This window comes from Thamnophis elegans, chromosome 4 (assembly GCF_009769535.1).
Source record: "Thamnophis elegans isolate rThaEle1 chromosome 4, rThaEle1.pri, whole genome shotgun sequence".
NCBI classification, from domain to species: Eukaryota; Metazoa; Chordata; class Lepidosauria; order Squamata; family Colubridae; genus Thamnophis; species Thamnophis elegans.
This window is the reverse complement of record NC_045544.1, coordinates 62,437,760-62,453,434: the sequence shown is the minus strand read 5'-3', so window position 1 is coordinate 62,453,434 and position 15,675 is coordinate 62,437,760. Positions and strand designations below refer to the sequence as shown.

General features: G+C 36.0%; 1 protein-coding gene across 2 annotated transcripts in view; it reads left to right on the top strand.

Annotated features, from left to right (window-relative positions):
- The first annotated feature begins 1,840 nt into the window (after positions 1 to 1,840).
- Positions 1,841 to 15,675, top strand: part of LOC116507081 — a 28,223-nt gene continuing 14,388 nt past the window's right edge. Inside the window, exons 1-3 of one of the 2 annotated variants that reach the window (XM_032215012.1) lie at positions 1,841 to 2,673; positions 5,169 to 5,213; positions 10,562 to 10,666. In XM_032215012.1, the coding sequence (XP_032070903.1) occupies positions 2,446 to 2,673; positions 5,169 to 5,213; positions 10,562 to 10,666 (378 nt within the window). In that variant the 5' untranslated portion in view covers positions 1,841 to 2,445. The remainder of the gene's footprint in view (positions 2,674 to 5,168; positions 5,214 to 10,561; positions 10,667 to 15,675) is intronic. The other variant, XM_032215013.1, reaches the window with a different exon arrangement.

Genomic DNA, 15,675 nt, shown 5'->3' with positions numbered 1-15,675 from the left:
ATGCAGATCTTACCTTTAGAATAGAAAAAACTTATAACCATGAAAAACATACTTCAGTCTGGGTACTGATAGGATATAGTTGTATGACAGTATTAATTTTTCTGTAAAGTGAACTAACAACAACAGGCAAAGTTTATTTATAGATAGCCAATGTTATTTTTTAGCATTTATTCAGTCATTGTGGGCATCAGACATTTTGGATACTTCTTGAAAAGTTTACATTCATGAAGACTGATTACTGCTTTTATTTAGCAAGTCCTAGGTTATGTGCTTATAGGAGAAAACAGTTAATTCTACTATATCATTTTTCTCTTAAACTTTCTGTGGCCTTGGACTGCTAAATCAACACTCAAAAACTAGAAGGACCACCCAGTTAAACCAATTCTGTCTTTTTGTGTCTATGCTAGTTCACATTTTTAGAGAATAAACATTACTTCACTTTTTTGAGAATAAAATAATGATTTTGGTTGCATTTCTGTATGTCTTCTCACCCTCCTTGTTTTTAAAAGTATCTTTGAGAACTAAATTTTCTAGAAAAACATTTAATCCAAAAATTTATCACTTGAATTATTTTATATATTCCATGCCATCATAACAATTCATAGCACAAATTTTCTAGTCAAGAGTGTTCTTCAAAAGAAATTCCTTGAGTTTCAGGCCCTAACACAATGATTATAGCCAACACATTTTTAGGAAGTCATCTTATTTCATATTCACTTTTCTTTTTGAAATGTTGCTGTAAGATCACAGTTCTATTTGGAGTAGTGGGTGGGTAGATCTGTTTACTATCAGTCCTCTGAATGTTAGCATTCGCCTTACTATTTGTATTATCACTTGTATACTTCAGTGAACCAGTTCTCAGCTCCTAATCCATGCTTGCAAACTAGCTGACTATTAGGGAGGTGAGGGAAAGAGGTGACAAGGGGACTTAAATAGGAGAGGCTGCAGTAGACCACTAGTGGTAGTCCATATAGATCAGGTTTGAGAATCATTGAACAATATATAGTTGGATTGTTTTTTTTAAATTTGGCAATAAATATATTCTTCTACTAATGCAGTTGTAATATGATTGCAGTTGTTTTATAGCAGGATCGTTTGAAAAAACCAGATATATTATGGGTTAGGTGAGCAATATTACTTTTGAAAAACTATGTAGTTTCTGCAGAAATCACAATTACTGTATGCTCTTGAATAAAAAAAAGTACTACAACAACTCTAGAACCTCCATTTCCACTTGGCATGCATTGCCTCATTTATAAAGTAAATCTTATATTTCATATGGCTGCTCCCTAACTAATCATACATTTTAAAGGAATGTTTTTCTTCCATTCCTTTGTTTAAGGTTACTGGATTGCAGAATGAACTAACTAAACTTGGCATCATAAAGAACCAGCAAGATTATGAAAACTTTTGGAAATTTGCTTGGGAAGATGTTCCTGGTCCAAAGATCAAGGACAAGCTTCCTGATATAAAAGCAAGAAGCTGAGTATCTTCATAATTTCTGGAGAATGGAATAAGATTCATCTCTACAAGAAAAGCAGACACATATTTTATTTATTATTTTACTGACCAATATTTTAAATAAGGAAATTGTCCCCTAGTAGATCTTGTGAGCATTTACAATCATTAAAATGCAAGATTAAAGCCAAGTTAAATAAATAATAAATTAATTTGAAATGCACATAATCTCACTGGCAAAGTGGCACCAAGGAGATGAGAAATATGGATTGGACTATAGATACTAGCAGGGGACACGGTGGCTCAGTGGCTAAAATGCTGAGATTGTTGATCAGAAAGGCCGGCAATTTGGCAGTTTGAATCCCTAGTGCTCCGTAACAGAGTGAGCTCCCGTTACTTCAGGGGTGGGTTGCTCCTGGCATTACTGCCGGTTCGGTGCACACAAAAATTTTGTCTGTCAGAGCCACTTCCAAACATTATTTGGATGTTCTGGATTTAAAAATAATATTTTACCCCTTGTCACTTTCTTGCTTATATTTTCACCAAGGCCATCTTCCTTACTCTATACACATCCACAGCCACGAGGAAAGCCCTGAAATATGTTCATTTCACTCATCTTTGTCAGAATTTTCTCAAAAAATTCCCCCTCTAGATGCACTTACTTTATATTTTTTATTTGATTGATTGAATCCTATGATCAGCTATCTCACAATCGCAACTCTGAGCACCTAACAGGGCCTAAAAGCAAACAAGCAAACAAACAATAATAAAGAGTAAAAAACTTACACTGGTCACCAAGAGAAAACCCGAAGAGAACAATCAACAAAATCCTTCCACGAACCACCTAGACTTCTAAGCCCCAAGTCCTGGAACACTTCAATACTTCACAAAAGACCAGCAGATCGAGTCTAATCTAATCTCTGGTTTTCCAGAAAGCAGGTGGTGTGACAGAAAATGCATGCTTCCTAGGTCCCATTGAAAAACACAATGAGTGAAATTTGTATAAAATTGCTGTATAGGAGGAAATGTTCAGCTGATCATTTTGTTTCAGCTGATGAAAATAAATTTCGTTATGCTATTTACATCAGAGCTTCAATGTTTACTTTCTGTTTTAAATCTCTAGTGTCCGCTGCTAAATCTTTACTTTTTTCTACTCCAACTGGAATCAAGCCACTCCAGCAAGTTAAAAGCTTTCCAAATAGCAGGCTGAAAAAAGTAAGTACATTTTAAAAATCTATTTATAACCTTTTTATTTTTAAATGCTCTGCTTTAATTTAGGAAAATTGGTCTTTTCAGTAACAAAACAATTGTGAAATTGTTTTTCAACTACTTAATTCAGTTTCATATAATGAGCAGCTTTCTTTAATCTGGTCCCTTCTAATATATTGGGTCTATTAGGTCCTTCCTTAGAGAAAGCTGCAATAAAGGGGCTATGAAGATTACTATTACAAAATGTTTCTTGTGAAAAAGACCCAGAGTCATGTGCTCTTGACTTAGTACTCCATATTTATGTATCTCTAAAATGCCACCAATTGCAACTAATTTACAATAGAAAGATGGTATCATCTAAAGCCAGTTTTGTATGGGGATTTTTCAAAGTATATGGTTTTTGAAATAACTTCTGCTGGAAGATATATAGTTAGGTTTCTAAGAAATGGTGAAATGGAATAATATACACTGCTCAGTTTTATTTAATTTTGTTAGCACAAGCAGGCCCCTCCCAATATAAAGTTTTAATTAATATTACAAACAGCTCAAATGGGGAAATGCAGTTGAGAAACAGTTGGGCATGTTTTTTTTTTAACCTGATCTGGTTTTTGTAGGCAAAATAAGAATATACTGGTAGTGGACATTCACATTTGGGCTTTGTACATGTTGCAAGGGCACAATAGTGGTAATTGGTATAGGAGTTTAAGAGCCCAATAAACAAATATAGATATGGGTTACATTTTCATTATTTAAATAGGATATATTTATCTCTTGCCCAACTCCATTCTAATCTTGATTGGAGGAAAAACAATTTCAGCAACAGAATAGTAAAAGTGTGGAACACGCTATCAATCCTGTTGTTAGTTCCTCTAACCCAGTGATCCCCAACCCCCGGTCCGCGGACCGGTGCCGGGCCGTGGAGTACCTGGCACTGGGCCGCGCAGCGGCCGGGGGCCATGATCGCTGCAGCGGCCGGGGGCCATGTAACGGCCGACTCTTCACTCATGCAGCGCCGTTGCCGGAGGGGGGGAGCTGCGCGGAAGCACAGGAGCAAGTGAGGCGAGGAGGAAGAATCCCCCGTTACTACACCACCTCCGCCCCCTCCCCGAGTCAGCCGTCCCCTCAGTGAACGCCTCCGCCTCTTTCTCCTTTCTCGCCTCAGTCGGCTCGCCTGGAAGCGAGGCGAGGAGGGGGCGGACCATGCGCTGGAAGCGGAGCCCTTGGAGGCCCTGGCGGCTTCCCGCCCGGCCTTGGCTTGTGAGAAGGAACGGCGGGAGAGGTAGAGAGAGAGAGAGAGAGAGAACGTCGGGCAGCCGAGGGCGGGGGAGGGTCTTTTGAGGGGAGATGGGGGGCAGCGCACGGTGGAAAAGCGGCAGTCTTGCCCACCCCTTCCCTGCCTCCCGCCCGCTCCAGTTGCCGCAGCCAGGGGTGGGGGCTCGGTGCCTGAAGTCTCTTGCCTCTCTTCCAAAATTTCGCCAACGGGCATCGGTGAAGCGCGCTCTTTCTCTTCCTCACAAAACACATTTCCTTTCCCCCCACGCGTAGTTATTGGTGATATGGACTCTTGGAGGCTGCACTCCCGGGTCGCGTTTCCTTTTTGCAGCCCACGAGAATGCCTGGTTCTGAGCCTCAAAAAACGAGAGTTCTCTTAAGGCTGCAGAAAAGGAATATACTTTGGTCCTTGAAGCGCTTTTCCTGTTATTTGGACATTATATATATACGTACGTACATACGTACGGTATGTATATATGCATGTATGTGTGTGTGTGTGTGTGTGTGTGTATGTATGTATGTATGTATATATATATATATGTATATGTATATGTATATGTATATGTATATGTATATGTATATATATATATATATATATATATATATATATATATATATATATATGTCTGTAGTCCATAATATAGTGATGATTTTAAAAAAAATTAGTTGAGCACATGGAATCTTTTTTCTTTTAGTATATTTTGGAGGTGGGGGCCCACTTTGTTATTTAAGATAGTATCTCCTTTTATATATGCTAGTGAAGATACCTAATACTCCTACCCCCTATTTCCCCCACGACAATCAATCTGTCATCGCGAACAACGGCGCCCCACCCCTGCGCGCGCTCAGCGGGCCACGGTAAAATTATCAAAGGCTGACTGGTCCGCGGCGATAAAAAGGTTGGGGACCACTGCTCTAACCCCCATACCTTTTATCTTAAGGTGTCTACCATGGACCTTATGCATTTCTTAAGAGGTTTCTAAGGGGGCATACATAAGCACACCAGCGTGCCTACCATCCCTGTCCTACTGTCCCATTTACATGTACTCTTTTTATATGTTTATGGCTATGTTTTGCTTATTTTTGTCCATTTATTTGTGCCATTTTTTCATGTGTTTTTCCTACTTGTTTCCTTGTACTTGTTGACAAATTAAAATAAATAAATAAATTCTAACACCAACTGCTTCATTTTTATGAAGAGATTATTCAAATTTATTTTTTCATTTTAGGAAGCTAGTCATGATAATACAAAACTTGAGGACCACTTTACTAAGGTATTGCATTTAAAAAAAACATTAAATTGATTCTAGAATGTAACATGAGGCTTTTGTCTTCCCTATGTGCATATGTTTCAACTAGTAAAATTTGGTTTGTGTAGGTAAATGATTTGTTTTGCTCATTTGAGACCACATTATATAAAGTAAAACAAATCTATATCTCACCTAAGGATCCTACCAATTTGTTCTGAATTATTTTCTGACATCACAACAAATTCAGGATTGGCTGGTATTTATAGCCAAAAAATAAGACCCCTTTTCACAAAGATGATCTATGAATCTATTTATCATTACATCTATGCTAAAAGTAGAGTGAAATTATGTTGAGGAACACTGAAGAGAAAAAAGACAATAATACACTTGTATAAATTTCATTTTGTGGGGAAAAAATTATGAGCAATCACAATTAGTAGGTTACAATGAAAAAGGACAAACCACCATGATTAATGTGTTTATAAATAACTGGAAAAATAAAAAGCGATCTCAAAAAAGATGAGGAAGTTTGAAAAATATGACAGAGCCTGAAATGGTTACTTAGATACGTACATAAACTGTTGCTGAATATGACATAGAGCAGTGTTTCTCAACCTTGGCGACTTTAAGTCCTGTGGACTTCAACTCCCAGAAGCATAGCTGGCTGGGGAATTCTGGTAGTTGAAGTCCACAGGACTTAAAGTCGCCAAGGTTGAGAAACACTGATATAGAGAGTTAATATATTAAAACGCTATCATAAAATAGATACAAAATTTGAGAGAAGTAATTTACAATGAACCAATGGTTCATTGCATGACTCCCATGCATATACTGTATCACAGAGCAAAGCAAATTTAAGTATCTGGAATACCATTTTTAAAACTTAAATAGAAATCATTAATATTTGATGTAAAGTTCAAATAATGTAACTATGACCAATAATGGGGATACAGATGGAAGGAAAGGGGGATATAATGTATGGTTTATAATAATGCAATATAGATTTGTTTTTTACAATTTAAATTAATAAGATTTTTTCTTATCATCTTGCCTTTTTTCTTCTTTTTTCTACCTCCTTCGCATTTGCTTTAAAAAATATTCTTTGTATTTCAACCCTTTAATAATCTACACATTAAAACAGATGAAGAAGAAAGGGTCAAATCATCCATTTCATTCCTATTTCAGTAGTTTTGGAGGATTGCCATAGATTTTAGGCTACATAGGGAAGACATTAACAGTACTTTTTCTTCCTCGTGGCTATTCAGTTGCATGTAAGGTCAAGGTAAGGGTTGACAAAGTTACCCTTGGTCTTTGATCAGGGCAAAAGAAGGGTCAACCAGAGAATGATTAGAAACCTTCATTCTGCATTCAATTTGAGTGGTCTTAAGCCAGTTATGAAAGAGTTTGGAGCTGAATTGGGGGGAGGGAATCATTGATGCTATCTACATGATTTGAGGAGCATAGCTACAGAGCCTGAAGATATCACCTCTGTTGCATCCCCACTAGACCTGGTGTTTATAAGCATGTAGCCTGTGGTGAAATATAAATCGTTAACAGATTGTTAAACTACTATTCAATCATTGTAATGCATTGCAGGCTTAATCTTTCATATTAGTCTAGTCCAAGGTTTTCCAAAGTGGTCAATATCAACCCGCATGTTTGGGAGTCACTGAACAATTTGAAACTTTTTAAAGGAGTTGGGGGCTCCTAGTCTAATCCTTTTGACAAACGTATCTAATCTATCTGCACATGGAAAGCATTTTCTATGACAATATAGACAATATCTGCTGAGGTGACTCCATGAACTCTCATCATTCAGAATGATACCAAAATGCTTTACTTTGGGTTTGCAAGCAAAAACCTTTCAGAATATGCCTTGGAAATTTTCCTGTGGATGCCTTCTAGTTGACATCTGTAATTGTTCCCCAAAGGAGGGAGGATTAGTGGAGATGTCACCAAACCGTTAGGAGGCCCTTCTTGCCTTTCATCCCGCCCCAGTCAAAGGTAGGCCACATGGACCCATGTTTGCCTGGCCTAAAATAAATATATCTTGGCTGAATCCTTATTACTGGGAGGCAGAGTGAATCAAGGGAAATTGTTCACATATATGTGAGAGAAATAAAATGGAGGAATGAAAAAGCACCTTTTCATACATTTGAATAGCCACTGTCTTTTGGAACTAAAATCAGATGCATTTCAGGTTATCATCTGAGAGATAAACTCTTCAAACTAATCAACACATTAGTGGAAATAATTAAGAGAAATGAGGCAATTTTTAATGATCCATCTTTATATGTTCATCTACCAAGATTTAACAATTTTAATTATTTTTTTCTGAACTAATAATGATTAGCCTACTATACCTACAGAGTTTGAACATAGTTAATTTCTTTTCTTTGGTATAAGTAATTTTAGATAGTAAAGCAAATAATAGAAATGGATAAAAATGCAAACTAAAGATAATACATCCACATATTTCATATCATATTAGTTATATACAGTATTTCAATAATATTTCATAATTGTAGAAAGAATCAAGTTAGCAGGTTTTTTTTAACTTTGGAAAGGAAATGGGATAAGATGGGAAATGACAAAAATATGTCTGATAATCACACATATGAAACAACATTTTTTTCAGAATTAAGGCACATTTTTTAAAAAGAAGCCCTAATTTTTAAAGATCATTTAATGACTATTTTATTTTAATTTGCTATATCTTGTCTCTTGGTATAGCCTTTATTTTTCTGCAGAGCTTTTGAGACTAGAAATCCAGAATAACCCAGTTCATCTATTGGCTCCAACACAATTGGATAGTTTCCCAAAATAGATCAGAGACTGAAGTATAACAGTTTGTTTCCAAGAGCATCTAGTCAATATTTATAGTTAAAATTTCACAAAACCGGTAACTCTCAATTTCGATGTGTTTCTGTAAATCTGTTAATAGTAATCTCGGATATGCTGTAGAAATATACAGTTTAATAATGATGGTGAGGAAGGATTCAATTAGCCAAAATTAGAGGGGGGAGACCTGTTTTGCAATAACAATAATTGACTTATTATCATTGACTGCAATGATAATAAGGGATGCAAGAAAATTATTGAATTGGGCTACAAGTTTCAAAACTAAATATAAATGTAAATTTCAGTTAGATTATGAGATTCATCATCCTAGTCTATGAGTTTAATGTGGACAGAGAATATTAGCTCTAGTTCACGTTTCTGTGAAGAATCTTGACAACTTTTAAAAATTTATTTTGTAGTGCTTGCATGACAAAGTGTAAACAAAAGCTGTATATGAACAAATGTTATGTTTTACCTTGTGCCTATTCATAACTTCTTTCTAAAACAATTCTTAATTGGACTGATGGACAGATTCTAGCAACATTGTCAGATAGAGTATGGTTCCAATTGACAAGTCTATATCAAATGTAAACTTGTATGTATGTGTATATGTATGTGTATACACACCCACACCCACACATAAATGCTTACATACATATGTGCATATTCCATATACAATTTAAGAGAACCAATGATAAAGAGCTTAAATTAAATGTTTTTTACACACTTGCCCTAAGGATATATTGCTTTGTGTGCCATCTGACCTTAGTTGTGAAGGTATTACTAATGATGTGCTAGTTCTCAAGGATGTATCGGCATGCTGCAGCTAACACCAATAGTATCGCTCACTCCAGTGCTGGCACACTTTGACTGCTTAGTGCAAAAATCTGTCACTAAAAAGATTCTGAAGGGATGAGAGACAAACCTAGCAGCATTGTTTATCCTACTGTGGGAATGCAATCCATGTGTGCTCAGAGAACAAGTGTTTTTCAAAAAAGACCCAATCATGTTTCAAGGTATATTGTGTGATTTGTTTTATTCTGGCAATTGCTGTTGCCTTACTCACTGGCATTTCTTTCATGTTTTTAAATGAGAATATTGGATTAGTGTCAGATTGTAATTTGAATATGCTGCAATGCGTTTTGCAACCGTGGTAAATCCAGATAAGATAGAGATTGGGTTTGGATTTTTCCTTCTGAAAAGAGCTGAGTTTCAATCTTGAGCTGATGTGCTTCTTGATCTTGAGAAATCAGGATCTTTATGGGATGCCAAGGACCAGACAGACAATATTACCCTTTCATACCATAGAGTCATGCACTTATTCATGAATCAATCAGATCCTGCAACATTTATTCATGATTTGGTTCCATCGTGATAGTAGAATGCTGCAGTATGTGCTATTAAAGAAAAATAATATCCAGAGGTTTTGTTGGGTAAAAATTGCAGTAGTAAGTCTGCTCATTGCCCTTATTAGATGTTGACATTTCTTCAAAACTGTTTCATTTTCTGTTACTGAAATCCTCATTTAGAGGATTTAGAACTTGGGCCTTTCATGCCTTGACTATAATATTCTTACGTTTCCTATTGATAGTATATACTATCAATTAATCTATTCTGCAGTTAAGATACTTGAGGTCAAGTTTGGGCTGTTACTAGATTTGTGCTTTTTGGGATTGGATTCAGTAAATACATGCATTTTGTTTAGTTCTATTTGTAAACCATGAATGTGTGTGAGAAGAAAGAACAAAAAGGTATTGTTTACAATGGAAGTGTAAAATAGAAGTGTAAAATACATGTGCCACAGATTCGGGAAGAATAATATGCTGTCCTCTCTTTGTTCAGCTGGGCTGTGCTTAAACGAAAGAGCCTTTTGTAACACAGATGTTTGTAGTAGTAGATGTTCTGCTTGGACAAAATCAAGGCGCAACAACTTCGTGACTTAATAGGAATCTTAGATTTGTGAACTAATGTGTTTGGAAAACCATTTCAAATTAATTTAAATTTTGCAAATGTTGCTGCTATTTTAACAAAGTAATTTCCTTCTAGGACTTCCAAATTACAAAATTTTAAATTATGAAAATGTGTTAATGTAATGGACTGGATTAAATTAGCTGCACAGCTATAACTTTTCTGCAAGTTTGATACCAATATGTTGTTTTAATACCAATTTTTGTGACATTCCCCTGAAATAGAAGTAAGCTTAATGTTCATAGGTGTCACTGTTTTGAAATAATGACTCGTGAAATATGAGTTTTTAATACTATGGAAACAAATATGTCGGAATCAACAAAATTGATGAAGTGCACCATATTATATAAACGTATGTTTTATCTTAATGCTCATAAAACTAGAATAGTTGTATTTGTGAACAGATTATTCATTTTTTAATTATTATTTTTCACTTGAAGGGCTTAAACAATTTTGCATTTTCATAATGAATTATCTCTTTGCTGCTTGATAAATACATTTTATTCCAGTTTTCTCTAAGAGTACAAAGTAATCATTCACTGTCCCCCTCCTAATTTTCACAGCAGACTGCAGCTCTTTTGTTGCAGTCTGTGGATATTTGCTGCCCATCAACTCCTACAAAAATGAAGATGAGAAGCCAGCAGCAAATAGAACAAATGTTTTCCAAGGTAAGAGGGGAGAAAAATGGCCCTTTCTTCCATTTGAAACTGGCTTAATGCTGGTGAATGATGATGGGACAGCTACTATTTTACTGTTGTATAAAATATTGCTTAACCATTCAAAAAGAGATTTTGCTGTGATCACAAATTCTGAGTTGCATGAAGGACTTTAAATGCTGAAAATATATGCAAGGTCAGCTAATAATTATATATAAATTTATAATATATATAAATTATTATTATTTGGTCCAATTTCTTCCCTTCTTTCATGTGATTAGAATTATGTATCCTTCTGTTCTGCTACCTAGATAGATTTTCAATCCCTCTTTAAATTTAGCATTTTTTGCCTTTTAAAGAAGAATTCTTTCATTTCTCAATTTTGCTACATTTTGGCCTCCAACTGATCACCTTAAAGAATAAAAGGACAGAGGATTTCTGGGGCAAGATTTTGTTCACCTCAAGATATTCTCAAATTAATATGTCTATATAGTTGTTTTCTGAGATTATTCATAGGAGATTGCAATATTTGAATGGCTAGGATAAAGCCACATTAGTATATAAACACTAGAATATTTATACCTTAATAGTGAGACATATATCAAAGTGACACAATATGTCTTGTAATAACTAAGATGACAGCTAACAACAGAAATTGAGAAGAAATAATTTAGGAATGTGGTTCTTTCAAATATGCAGCAAACATTCCAGATACTTTGAAAATATTCATGCTGAAGAGCTAATAATAGAAATGGTGGAAAAGTTAAATTACTTATACCTAAACATGGTGGTGGTCAAAATAGGCATGCAATGAACTATATTGCCTGCTGAGTAGATGGTGGTGCATCAGTATAAAACACTGCCTACAAGACAGTTTATACAATAAATTATACAATATCTTCACCCTTGTTAGGTGGTTCTAATAATTGACAATCACTTTCTATATACAGGTAGTCTTCAACATGTAATTATAATGGAGCCTGCCCAGTACAGTAGCATGTTATAAAGATCATTAAACAAACCACTGGTTTGCTATACATATAATCCTCAACTTAGCCCAAACTTTCTGTTGCTAAGTGAAACAGTTGTTAAGTGAGTTTTGATTAATTTTATGAACTTTTTTTGCCACAGTTGTTAAGTGGAACACTGCAATTGTTAAGTTGGTAACACAGTTTTTAAGTGAATCTGGCTTCTCATTGACTTTGCTTGTCAGAAGGTCACAAAAGATGATCACATGATCCCGGGACACTGCAACCGTCATAGATATGAGCCAGTTGCAAAATCAGCAACTGAATTGTGATCACATGGCCATGGGATGCTGCAGCGGTTGTAAGTGTGAAATAACTCACTTTTTCAACATTGTTGTAAGTTCGAAAAATCACTAAACGGATGGTTTATGAGTTTGCCAGAAATCAAAAGAAAGTGCCAGTTTTCAACAAAACCATAATAAAATCATGATCACAGTACTCTACAAACAGTCATAAATGGGCCTAACCAATTGCTGCAAATGACTTTGGATGGGTCCCAACCAGTGGTGAAATTAAGTTTTTTTACTACTGGTTCTGTGGGCGTAGCTTGGTAGGCGTGGCTGGCTTGGTGGATGTGGCAGGGAAAGTATACTGCAAAATCTCCATTCCCACCCATTCCAGGGGAAGGATATTGCAAAATCTCCATTCTCACCACACTCGGGCCAGTCAGAGGTGACATTTGCCGGTTCTCCAAACTACTCAAAATTTCCACTACTGGTTCTCCAGAACCTGTCACAACCTGCTGGATTTTACCCTTGGTCCCAAAAGTCAGAACTTCACATCTGGGTTACATAAGGGAGAAAAAAAAGAATGGGAAAAATTCCCCCTTGCAAAAATTATTTTGCAAGGGGGAAAAATGCTGTTGCTTTAAATCGGAACTGAGCATGCCTGGCTCTGGAATTCTGGGAGTTGAAGTCCACAAGTCTAAAAAAAAATTGCTGCCTCACCAGCCATAAAGCTCACCGCACGTCACTGGTGTCATCTCAATCCCAATTCCCAGCCTTGCAAATTTTGTCATTGGCAAGATGTTCTAAGCTGCTCAGAGCATGTAAATTCTGCAGCCCACCAAAAAATTGAGCATGTGATCAGTGGTGGAGAGCAAGCAGCAGAAATATCTAGGAGGAATTGGATAATCCTCACAGGTTGGTCTTAGTGGAAAATGTATTTTAATTGAGAGCAGACTCCTTTAGTGAAGGAAAAATTTATTCCATTAATAAAGGATTGGGTGCATTGTATTATCCTTCCATAGAGCAAATCTATTTACTGATGTGTTGGATCAGTTCCTATAATACCTAGTCCTAATGGCCTTTGGCTATGCTAGCTGGAGACTATGGGAGCTGAAATCCAGTAAACCTGCACTGCGTAAATTGTGGAATTTTGTGGGGGGAAAAACTTTTGGTACCAGGTGTCATATCCAGTGCACTGAGGAAAGGCAAGAACTACTGTGGGTACGATAACAATACAAATTGCACATACTTTGGGCTATGCTGGGAAACAAACTGATAGTTTTTTTCTTTTTAATGGAATTACATTTGTTGTGGGGCTTACATTATAATGTTTACTTATTTTCTGCCTTCAACTACTTTAGAATCTTTTTTTGAATTGCATTACATTGAGATATTATTAAAAGTGTTCACTTCTAGACATATAAACACATTAAGCAATCTTCACCATTTGCAATGTATGCCCTTTAGTCTTTTTAAACGAACTCAACTGCGCTTTATTTTCTAAAGCATGGGATCTAAAAGAATGTTTGAAAATATTTTAAATGCCTGGGTTTTTTTCATTATTAGTTTAGAGGAACATACTGCCAATGGAACATCAGGCTAATTTAATTCTCCCTGATTTAGTTTAGTTCAGCATGCCATCCACAGCAAGATTAGATTTTTCAGTATGAATAAAATATAACCATCCTAGCTGAGTGGTGGTTATTACCTTTCCACAAAAGGGAAAACTCTACTTAATCATGGCTAATATATTCCATTGGTTTCACAGACACATGCAATGCAATTGTTTTTTTACTTGCAGGATAGCTTTGTCTGCAGTGTGACTTAGTGATTAGTAAATGGGTTTTCAATTACAGATGTTTTGCTTCCTTTTTAAAATCCATATCTAGAAGACAGGGAGGAAAATTCGAATCTACATACAACCCATATCTAGCTTCGTTGTGCTTACTTGAATGTAAACCAAAATCAAGAGGACTAGCGGAATAGAACATTTATAGTGATGAAATGAAAACTCTTGACCCTAATTTTTTGCTAGCCCGGAAGCAAGATATGTATGATGTCCCCGGGAAAAAAGATGACTTCTTCCATTCTTCAAACCAATCTAAGCTGCAATGGGGTTAAAACCCTGAATGAAGCATTTGCTTAGTTATCAAGAAAATAGAAGGCTTGGGTGCTGCCTGTCTCCACTTCAGTATCTAATTAAAGCCTCAGAGTTTTCAAACTTTGAATAAGATGCCATCGTTTTAGCATAGAGCCTTTGCCCTATTGTAAAAAAAAAGCTCCTTTGCAGCAGGGAAAGGCAGCAGAGCCTAGAATATTTGACCAAACAAAGAGAAGTGGGCATAGATTTCTTTCTTTAGCAGCCCAGCATGGGGTGTCAGAGAAATCATTAGCAGGCTCATCTTGGTCTTTCCCCTTTCCTACACCTGCATTCCACCAAACCAAGACTGTCACTTTATGGAGCAGGAGGAGGCAGGTTTGACGCCATGAAACTCTCAGGGTAAGCTGACAGCTGCAGAGAGACAGACAGTAAAATGTAAAGAGGAGGAAGGCGAGGGGATCACCTTTGAAGTCTACAAAGAAGAATGACTTTGACCACTTCCTTCTTAAATTAGTTGTCTCAGGTACATTAAGATATCTGCAGCCTTTTTGCAGGAAAAGAAAAATATAGCAGTAGGGTCCCACCCTCCCCTTTCTTTTTGCTTGTGCGTGGAAATGTTTTCCCATATAAGTACAGATGGAGGGAAATGGAAATTGAGGGAAACTTTTCAATAGCATTTTCCTAGCTAAAAGCTAACCCTATATTTCATCGTGAGCAAAAGACAACATTGATGTAATGTTTACAAGTAAAGTTGGATTCACCCAGAAGGCAGGAAATCCAGAGCTGAGGGTTTCTAAGGCAACAAATAACTTTCCATAGTTTGCCTTTGCAATAAGTTACTAGTTCTATCAAATTTAAGCTTTTGAATTATTCAGGAAGATGTGGGAAATGGTATAAATGTTTAAATTTCTTTAAATTCCATGAGCTAATGCCATTTTGTGTTGAAAAGGAGAAAATCAGTCTAATTTTTTTAAGATTAAAAAATAAATATCTTTTTAAAAAATGAAATGCAGTTGCAAACCAAAAACCCCTTAAAGACTCTTTTAAAATTGATGTAACACTATACAAACAGTGTACACTGAAGCATACATATCTTTTTTTTTGCAGATATTATAACAGTTACTTGAACATGTAACTGGAGAAAAGTATTTTATAATGATGCTAATCATCCAAATAAAATGGGCACAACTGAGCTACCGTAAAGAACTTTAGTGTAGAATCTAGTGAAAGAAAATTAAATATTTGCTCCACTTTCATGCCAGATCACATGAATTCAATAGTGTCAATTTTGGAGCATATTTAAAAAGAAATGACTTATTTGAAACCTGACGAAAAAAATAAAATTCTTCAATAGTATCTTTAATAAATACAAAACCTCACCCCTAACCTGAAACAAAGCACATTTCACTTATTCTTTGTAAGGTGCCCAGAATTAATGAAAATGAGTGGGCAGCCATATAAATCTTCTAAATAAATAAAATATTGTATTTAAAACATTTTCTAGGTACCTACTGACCTAATTCACTATTTAGATCAATGGTTTAAGAAAACTAATGTTTAAATGGCATCAAGCGGTGGCATCAAAGGGTGGGGTGAAAAAAGTTACCTTGATAGCCACAATCATATGAAACCTATAAAACAGGGTAAGACTTTGATCAGAGAGCT